This window comes from Numida meleagris, chromosome 2, assembly GCF_002078875.1.
Source record: "Numida meleagris isolate 19003 breed g44 Domestic line chromosome 2, NumMel1.0, whole genome shotgun sequence".
NCBI lineage: Eukaryota > Metazoa > Chordata > Aves > Galliformes > Numididae > Numida > Numida meleagris.
The window spans coordinates 139,891,075-139,901,435 of record NC_034410.1 but is presented as its reverse complement, the minus strand read 5'-3'; the positions used below and the strand labels follow the sequence as shown (position 1 = coordinate 139,901,435).

The 10,361-nt window shown below is 40.5% G+C and overlaps 1 protein-coding gene across 2 annotated transcripts in view; it reads left to right on the top strand.

The window, feature by feature from the left end:
• KCNQ3 (potassium voltage-gated channel subfamily Q member 3) overlaps positions 1 to 10,361 on the top strand; it is a 196,743-nt gene that overhangs the window by 153,719 nt on the left and 32,663 nt on the right. For both annotated transcript variants that reach the window (XM_021388283.1, XM_021388282.1), the window contains exons 2-5: positions 4,726 to 4,816; positions 5,419 to 5,545; positions 6,892 to 7,064; positions 9,307 to 9,462. In XM_021388283.1, coding sequence (XP_021243958.1) covers positions 4,726 to 4,816; positions 5,419 to 5,545; positions 6,892 to 7,064; positions 9,307 to 9,462 — 547 coding nt within the window. The remainder of the gene's footprint in view (positions 1 to 4,725; positions 4,817 to 5,418; positions 5,546 to 6,891; positions 7,065 to 9,306; positions 9,463 to 10,361) is intronic.

The following is a 10,361-nucleotide window of genomic DNA, read 5'->3' as shown; positions in this document are numbered from 1 at the left end:
AGAGGAGAGGAGAGGAGAGGAGAGGAGAGGAGAGGAGAGGAGAGGACTTCCTAAAATCATCAAGTCCAACTGCCTGACTGCTTTAGGGCTAACCAAAAGTTAAAATAACAGGCATGGGACATCAAACCCCTCTCTAGGAAGCTTTTTTCACTGTTTGACCACCACCTTCACACAGTCAGCTAGAAAATCACAGCATTTTCTTTCAGATATAGAGAATAAATTGTCTCTGTAGGTGCTTCTTTCCAGCTTAAGCTGTCTACTTCAAGATAACATGAGTTGAACACTAGGAGTGTATGTTCCTCTCTATTAACTCTAAGTCTACTTAAGGTATGTGATTGCAGATGTCCACAGTGAGCCCTTAGAACACATCTCACTATAGGAGACAATACAACAGAAGATCAAGACTCCATCAAAGTAACTGCTAGCTCGATTAACATGTGTGGTAGAGAACAGCTGTACAAAAATAAAACATACTGCATGTAAATATATGCTCAATAAAAGTTTTGCAGACATATTGTGTTGTAATGGCAAAGATCTTCACACAGGACAAAAAAATTGCCAAAATGATGGCAGATGCAAACATTGTTTGACCTGCCTATGATGTTTCTGATCCTCTTGACAGCTTCAAAAGAAGTGCTATGCTTTGGAATAGATTATAGGCCAATCACTATGTGATCTGCTCCTAAAATCCAAAGGAAGAGGTGCTGAATGGGGTACATGACAAGCACATATGTATAGAAAAAATAGAAAAGATCTGAGCTAGATCAGCTTTATTTATGAAATTATATTTATTATTATATTATATGAAAGAAGACACAGAAGGAACACTTAAATAATCTGAAACATTAAAATAAATCAGAATTTATCAGCAAAACAATCCGTGATGTTCATCCAGGAAGAATTAGTTTCATAACCTAACATGGTCATAAATTACTTTTTCTTTCCTGGAAGAAGTATGTATTGTTTTTGGAAGATTATTTTTAATACTCCAAAGTAGTATGATTTGAAAATATGAATGTTACATGTGATTCTCAATGGCAAGAGCATTTATTACTTAGCATATTAGTTGTGACAGTGACAAAAGAACATTGCAATTTGGTGGTCTGTAACTTATACATCTATCAAAATAACCAAGATTTTAGGAATAATACTGCAAATAGGTACAGCTTACTGGGCCATGAAATATTACATGAAATGATAGTAAGATTAATTTTAAAAACCGATTAGATAAATTCAAATCCTTATCTGGCACATCTACATTAGTCTAGAGGTACAGACTGCCACCTGCTGAGGTGCTGCTGTCAGAAAGTCTGGGCTTCAGAGGACTCCATTTTCATGATTAAACCTTGATTTTTGCGCTATTTCTTTCTTCTAACCCCTAGTGCTGTGTGTCTCTTGACAGCATCACTGTAACTGTGTGTAAATTTCAGATGCTCCCTCCTCTGATTCCCCAGGTCGCTGTTTGCCTCTCCTCTCATCATCCCCTGTGATTTCAGCACTCTCACTCACCTGTTATGATTTTACAGCCAGACTCAACCACTAGACCCACACTTCTGCATTTGAAAGATGAGATCAGAAAACATGGACTCAGGTTCTGTCCTATTGCCATGGGACAATGCAGACTGAGCAATGGTCAAGCAAGTTCAGGTCTTTCTGATTGCTGAGCTACTATATGGGCAAAAAAAAAAAATGGGTATAGGTGACACTCTTGATGAAGATGTACCTTGTTGTCATCTTTGATGACCAAAGGGACTGACGAAAAAAACATGATACCTTTGTAGCATCTTCTATAAAAAGAGGACTTAAGAAGACTTCTGGGCTTTGTAAACACCAAAATCTGAAAGAAACAGAACAGGCTACAGGGAAACTGGTGGGCTGCGTAGTGTGAACAGAGATTAAAATTCACGGAGTGCTCTGAACACGGTCATCATTTCAGATGCTAAATGAGGATTGCTGAGATGTGATTTGATTAACTTGCAGCAGGTGTTTATCCTTCAGAAGCAGGGTGGTAGAAGGAAATCTGATGCTTCCAAGGTGGATTGCATTTACATGTCGCAGCACAGGCTTTTCATTACTGTGCACCCCAGATTACTATAGAAGGAGCAGCCTGGCTCTGTGGGATGTGGATTTTGGGGGAGAATGTGGTTTCTGCTCAGCAGTCAAACCTTAAAAGGCAATTTTCTGGATTGCATTCACACAATTCTTAAAGCTAGGGGTTTAGGCCACTTTCCCTGCTGGGATTGAAATCATTTTTTTGTGATTTATGATCTCCAGTCTCACCCTCCCACCTTCTTTTTCCTTTTCTGTCTTCCACGATCTGTTATTTTTGCAGGTGGGCTCCCGCTTGGAGGAGTGTGGGCTATGCTGCAGAGCGATCAAGCAAGCAGCACCCCTCGCCCATTCGTGCCATTATTTGTTTGGTTGTTAGTGAACAAGGAAGAGCTTTTTCACCGCGGTGAGGTTCATTTTCTTGCATATCACACACAGGGATGAGATCACCTGAACACCACATACAATTCGTTTGTTTCGCGTGGAAGGAAAATAGGACTGAGCAGGAATCTTCTGGTCTGTGGTGTGCTGGTACCCTCTAGTGGTAAAAATGCGCGCATTTTTAGGCTACTGAGCTGCTGTCTGAATAAAAACCTGCTCATTGTCTTTATATGACAGTGCCGTTCGGTTTCATTGTGCTGTGAATTCACGTCTTAAGTTTAAGTAGCTGATAATGTAATTTCCTTGGACTGTTGTTGGTGTGATTTCGCTTTTCATTAAATCTTTTAAATGGTACTTGTGTGCTGGTGGGTGGTTGAATTTTCACTCAGTGTAAAAGAAATGACTGTAATGCAAATCATCAGGTAGCTAAAGCTCAAGCTTTTAATTGGAGAATTAGTGATGGTGCCACTGTACTGTCTGTAATTTGGTAAATCATAGTTAGTTTATAGCTGATTGAAGGAATCACATTGTCTTGGTTGAGTTGGCATCATTTTGCTCATAGAGGTGGAGGATTTCAAGCAGTCTTGAGTAGTTAGTGGGCTACTGGCTTTGTAACTGCAAGATGGGGACAGCAAGCTATGGTGCAACAAAACCAGCTTGAGCACATGGCAAGAACTTCACAAAGGTACTAAGTTAACTGCTTACTGTCTTGATGGTAGCACACATGTGGTTATAGGTTGATGGCAAAAGACATATTCTGGGCCCACAGGCTGTTTCTTACCAACCACATAACCCTTCTTCCAGAGCATGGATGGTGAGTGGGAGAAGGAGAAACTTGTCAATGAAATCCAGAGTGAGTCAGCATGAACAAATCCATGTACATCTGTTCTAACCTTTCTCAAAAGGGCTGATCTGAAATTTTCCAGGTTATAATACAGGCATAGAAAACTTCAGTCTGAACAAGCCTCAAGGCCAGGAAAGCTACAGCATCATAACCCTTTAGGGTTTCCTGGGAGCTGTTTCGATGTTGTCCATTCCTTACACGAAGGTACTGTCAGGGTATGCTCTCTTAGCCCCATGTTTCCGTGTACACAAAATAAATAAATCCTCAGGACAGGTTAGAGGACACGCTTATCCAAGCTGAGCCTCCATGATCATCATTCTCCCTGGCTCCACACGTAGACTGGACTCTGTCCATTTCACCCAGTGAAATGAAGTGCAGGTTTACTCAGCAAGACATGAAATGGCACTTCACTGTCTGATTGAAGTTCAGAACAGGAATTACACAGTTCAAGTCTTAACAAGTTTTTTTTTTTTTTTTTTTTCCCCTGGATGATTTAAGTGCCTAATGCCTCTCATTTCTTTGATGTGTCCTAGCAAAATATTCAGAGCTTTTATGGAGACATCCTTCCCATTTATTCACTAAGCTCTGAAGTATTTCCATGGCCACCTGCCCCTCTGTTTCTGTGGATCTGGGAGCAAATTCAAAATACCCATGAACTAGGTACATAAAGTACTAGAATATGAGCTTACCCCACTCTGCTTCACAGCAATCACTTATAAGACTCCCTTGATTTTTCCTACCTCTTTATCTATAAAAGATTTTTAATAGCTTGAACCTGAGAATAGTTTTATAAAGCAGATCAACATGACTTTAGATTGGACTGAATTGAATTTACCAGCTGTGGGAGTTAAATTTTTTGTCGAATCTCTGAGTTCTGGGGCTTCACAGACAATAGCACAGAGGCACTGATTTATCACATACTGGGTTTATTGGAGAGCAGAACTTTACCCTCTCTATTGTCTCTCTTTCAAGCTTTTTCATCTTTTCATCTGCATAGAAATGAGTGCAAAAAGAGAAGTGGCAAAAAAAAAAAAAAAAAAAGCAGTGTGGTTTTCAAGGGAGAGTTTGTCCTAATGCTGCACTGTATTGAAGCATTTACTGTCTCTCTGCTCTCAGTATGCGCCAAGTAGATTAATTTCACTGTAACCACAATGCCTTTTTATGAAGAACACAGAACATCAGCTTGGAATAGACCTTGTAAGCATTACTTATCATATAAATCCCCTCCCAAAATGCAATATTTTTATTTTCTTCCCAAAGAATGCAACAGAGTTAATTAACTATGTTTATCTTGGAGTCATTTTGATTTAGGTTCTTGCCATGATTTGTTGACTTCCAAGTCCCCCTTGGTCTTCCAGAACTACCTACCTCCTATGACTAAATAAGCAATATCTCCCATGCAAATACAGAGCAGTAACATTCCCTTTGCTTCTCCTTTTTTTTCACTCCAGGTTTCTGATTGTCTTGGGGTGTTTGATCTTAGCTGTCCTGACAACTTTCAAGGAGTATGAAACTGTTTCGGGTGACTGGCTTCTCTTGCTGGTAAGTAGTCTGTGGCCAGTGTGTCACCCTGCTAATGCCCCTGAATAGAAACATGCTCCATCAGCAGTGATGGAAACTTGCTGTGTATGCAGTATGATTTCTTCTGTTGGTCCTGGAGCAGTGAATGTGTTTTTATATATTGGAGAGTTCCCAGTCCACTGTCAACATCAGTTGAGTAAAAAGAAAAAAAGGAAGAATACTAGCCTGAGATTATTAAATAGTGAGTTTTCAGTATTTTCCCAACAGTTCTCCCTCTGAAGTACCAATAAATCTCCTACTGACCAGACCAGAACTCAACGCTTTTGAAAACTCAATTTTTGAGGATCTCTCAATAATAATGAATTATTCTGTAATATTCTGCTATTCCCAGCATTTTTTTTTTTAAGGAAAGTCCTTAGAATTGGACTATGTCCCACTTTGCCTTGACTGTGATCAACCTGTATTCTCTTCCCTACTTTCTTCTTGTCTCTCTCTCTCTCATCCCTGTCCCCAACATTTGCACCTCAGTTTGCACCACTGTTTGCTTCAGCTATCTCTATGCGTACAGAGTTACTGCAAAATTTGTTATGATTCTAACGGTCTCATTTGTGTCTTTAATGCAGGAAACTTTTGCCATTTTCATCTTTGGAGCAGAGTTTGCCTTAAGAATCTGGGCTGCTGGCTGTTGCTGTCGCTACAAAGGATGGAGAGGGAGACTGAAGTTTGCCAGAAAGCCTCTGTGCATGCTGGGTAGGCATATCAGCTCTACTTCTGTTTTCCTTGTTAGGTCCTTTTCCTTCTGAGCCACGTTGGGAGGATGTGCAAAAACCAGTGAAAGGCAGGACAAAGAGCACCAAAATCAGCCCAGCCTTTTATGCTAAGAACTATGTCCTGCTTGGAGTGGTTATTTGTAATACCTGGCAATAAGAATTCATTCAAGATGTGCTTGGGAGGTTGGCCAGTAAGAGACAATTTGATTCTTGTATGCTTCCAATGTATTTTTCTTGTCCTGAGCCCTACTGTTTTTTTGCCAAGTACATCACAAAATGTACACTGTCCATCCTCAGTTTTGAAGCCCTTCAAATCCTAACTCCATGCTATCTTCCCCAGCCCTCTTTCACATTCACATGCTGTATTTTACCTTTATAATGTTGGTCTGTATTTACAAACATGTATCTTTGTGATTTCTCCCATTTTATCCTTCAGGTTTGGTAGGCTCTACCTACAACTAGCCATGAAACTACTCATTATCCACCTTTGAATCCTCTCCTAAAACTCCTTTATGTTCACAAAACCAACTTGCCAACGTGCAGGAGCTCATTCTGCCTGAGCACTGGTCATTCATACCCAGATTCATTCATTTTTTGCTTTGTTATTGACACTAGTTTGTTTTGAGAATGACTGAAAATGAGTAACTCTGAAACCCATCTGGTACTGCTCTTTTTGGCTGGAAATAAAATATGAAGACAATTTTAAAAATGAGTGCCCAGAGAATTTTTTTAGTTCGTTTGGTACCACTTGTATGAGATTGATAAGTGAGGTGAATTGGGGGGGGGGGGGGAACAGAAAAAAAAAAAACACACAAACCAGAGCAACCAACAAGAAAATACAATGTGATTTGCATTTTAGATCTCTTCAGTTCATCAGTGAATTGGCACAGTGAGTGCTTGTAGAGATTTTAATAGGAAAACTCAGCCAAAAGAACAAAAAAAAAAGTACCAAAAAAAAAAAATATATATCTGATGACCTGTAAGCTTGTGTTCTCTGTGGCCTCCTTGAAAGACGTAAGAATTTAGGTTTTTGTGGTGTTGGTTTCTTTTTTTCTGACATTAGGACACTTTCTGTGCATCCCTAAGCTAGCTCAGCCAGTGTCTCAAATACAGTGCATCGATCTGTAAATAGATGACAGGGCTCTCTGGTGGGTTCTGTGCATGACTCTGTGCTCCAGGTGCAAGTACCTGTTTAACTGGCATGAGGAGGCATTTTCAGGCAGCTTTACAATTTGCCTAGGGAAATTTGCAGCACAACCATATGGGATTAAGAACTGAGTGATGGGGCCACTTTTGTTGGCAGGCTTTGTTCTTTTCACCTTGCAGATATCTTTGTGCTGATTGCTTCAGTGCCAGTGGTTGCTGTTGGGAACCAGGGCAATGTTCTGGCCACATCACTCAGAAGCCTCCGCTTTCTTCAGATCCTGAGGATGCTCCGAATGGACAGACGGGGTGGCACATGGAAACTTTTGGGATCAGCTATTTGTGCACACAGCAAGGTAAGTGAGGAGCTTGCAAGACTCAGCTGGGGCCTGGGGGAGAGATACTGAAGTGGAAGACAGGGAATGCATAAGTGCATCAGTGCCTTGAGATTATTTCTAACAATAGTTATATAATCATTAAGATAGGAAAGGCCACTAAGATCATCATGTCCAACCATCTACTTATCCCTGCCATGCCCACTAAACCACGTCCCTCAGTGCCACATCTACATGGTTCTTGAACGCCTCCAGGGACAGTGACTCCACCAGCTCCCTGGGTTTCATCTTTTCAGCTTTATTTCATTCTTCAGACTATGAACCATTTCTGCCACGTTTTACTCTCCCCTACTCAATAGTGACGTTTGGAAGTGACAGAAGTGAGCATCCATTCTTACATTCATTGCATCAAGAATTTTCTCTTTACACAGAATGAGGGCAGGGCCATCCTTTTAATAGTAAAGTGTGCTGAAATCTTTGACTGAAACACTTGTGTATTTTCAACCTATTTTTAGTGGCTTCACAGGCTTGCGTGATCACCAGATGGAGAAGGACTCCAAAGGGATGGCAAAAGACTGGTTGGCAGAAATGTCATTTAAGGGGAGCTACCGGTATAACTCCTCTTTGGAAGCATGGGTCAGACAATACAAAAATGCACACTGTGAATCCAGACAGACAGAATTTCTAAAATCATCTTTTCTCAGTCTAACTTCATGCTATAGCCAGACATTCTGTCTCACACCAGAAAGATACATTGTGCTTTTGCATTTGCACCAAATATTATTACAAGTTAAAAACTATCTCCATAAAAAGCCTTTAGATTAGATTTCTCATATGCACTGGGTGTAGAAAAACTATGCTACATACTGGGTGTTTTTTTTTTTTTGAATCCATGAATGACATTCCTGACATTTCATTTTTTTTTTTTGAAAATGCCAGCTGGCACAGCATAATTAGACTTTACTTCTTTGTAGTGGCTGATAGGGATACCCTTCTTCATTTCATACCAACTTCTGTTTCTTCCCTATAAAGCTTGCTACAAGGCAGGTGGCATATAAACACTTATGTCTAAAATGTTTCTCAGGAAACTGAGATCATGGAAGAAGTGTACGTGCTTAAGACATTGTTTAGAAACTGTTCAAGGCTTCATAGTGTGGGATTTTTTCCCCATCATTCCACATTTATTTCCCATCACCACCCTTTAGATCTCAGCTGGATGAGAAAGACAAAAAGAGGTTATGAGAAATTTGCTTCACTGGAAGACAGTAAAGAAAAGATTTTATTAGCAAGGTTCACCAACAAATTGCCTTCTGTGTTTGCCCAGCAGAAATCAGCCATAAACTAAAAGAGGGGAAATTTAGATTAAATGTTAGGAAAAAATTATTTACTCACAAGACAGTGAGGCACTGGCACGGTCTGCCCTGAGAAGTGGAGGCCCCATCCCTGGAGGTGTTCAAGGCCAGGCTGGATGGGGCCCTGGACAGCCTGAACTGGTGAGTGGCAACCAGCCCAACCCCATGACAGGAGGTTGGAGCTCAATGATCTTTAAAGATCCTTCCAACCTAAGCCATTGTATGGTTCTATGAAAAAAGTTGACATCTCAAGACTCAGTAATGAAATTCTCAGCTACAACCCTTTCTTTGGTAAAAAGCTGCAATCAGAAAATGAAAGAAAGTTAAATATTGACGTTTTACTGCTCATGAACACTTTTTGCTCTGTTTCAGACACTGCTGGGATTTTAATTTGGGTCATTGCATCTCCCTGCAAGATTAGGCACACTTTCCACTATAGTTAATCCATCTAAAGCAAGATCAGATTTTGTTTTAACACAGATGTTTTTAAATATATGTTCTTGTTGCATCATTCCATGCTGAAAACATACCTTGAATGCTGCTTTGATATGCCCGAAGAAAGAAACTGCCTTCTGCAGCCTTGAGTCTCTCAATGTGAAGAGGGCAGAGCCATTGATTTGCCTGCTAAAACCACTCCAGCCTTGTGGCAACAGTACTGAGAATGACTTAAGACTCAGGGTCAGGGATACAGTCCTGTCGTGGTGCAGCTAAGCCCTTAACCCAGCTTTACTTCAACTTTACCGCAACTTTGCCAGTAAGCGCTGAGCTAGGCTGGTCATGGAATTGTGACCGAGCTTCCAGTGACAGCTCAGCTATTGTCAGTGCTTCTCTCCTCTCCTTGCAATTACACTGCCACTGTGGATTTTGTGACTGTTTTCATCCCCTTCATTGTCCATCTGTTTCTTTTGCAGGAACTCATCACTGCTTGGTACATTGGGTTCCTGACGCTCATCCTATCATCATTTCTTGTTTACCTGGTTGAAAAAGATGTGCCTGAAAAGGATGCTAATGGGGTGGAGATGAAGGAAGAGTTCGAAACCTATGCAGATGCATTGTGGTGGGGGCTGGTAGGTGAATCCAAAAATTCTTTATCATCTTCTTAAAAACATTCTATCTAATAAGTATTGATGTTAGGGTCTACAGTATAAGTACTGCTAAATTTGAGTGAGTGGGATGTTACTGGTGTAACATCACCAATAGTAGGGATGCCACTAAAATCAATTATCAGAATTTATCTCTCTGTTGATATTTAGCCAGACAAAGGCTCTTAGGTACTTAAAGCCTGTAGAGATATCAGTCTGTGCTCCTGACTTCTGGGAAGTCTCTGTTTTGGAGGAGGGTCTCTTTAAGCATAACAGCACTGGTAGACTGTATTGTAATTCCTGTAAATGGCAAGATGTGTGGCATGGGAATTGGAACTAGATGATCTTCAAGGTCCCTTCCAACCCAAGCCATTCTATGATTCCTCCTTCCACTCACTCTTTCCATTGTTAACCAAAAGATGATACACAGAATTGTTGAAAATATTCATATCCTTCTCTAATAGGAAGTGCATACAGGGTCTCATTGGTAAGAAAAGTTACATATTTGAAAACCAAGAATTAGCAGTTGTATAGGAAAGGAATAAGTTTTCACAAAATATCTTTGCTTCTTAGTGACTGGGACTTTAGGAAGAGGTAGCCCTGACTGGTTGTTAAAGCTCTGCAAACTGTTAATAGGCAAGTTCCATTCCTAACTGTGCACCAACAGTGGGCATGAAGCTTAGTCTTTGTGCCACATCTGTTCCCATTCAGTAGATGCATCCTAGAGAGGCAGCTGATTTAAGACTAAATCCATTCTCTCAGATGCAGTGCCTCTGGACTATGATATCATGAAAAAAATTGACTGGCCCATCATAAAGATCTTCTTTTAAGAAGTTGTGTGTGAGCACCCATAGAGCTAAGTGAGTGACACAGGTTTGATAATG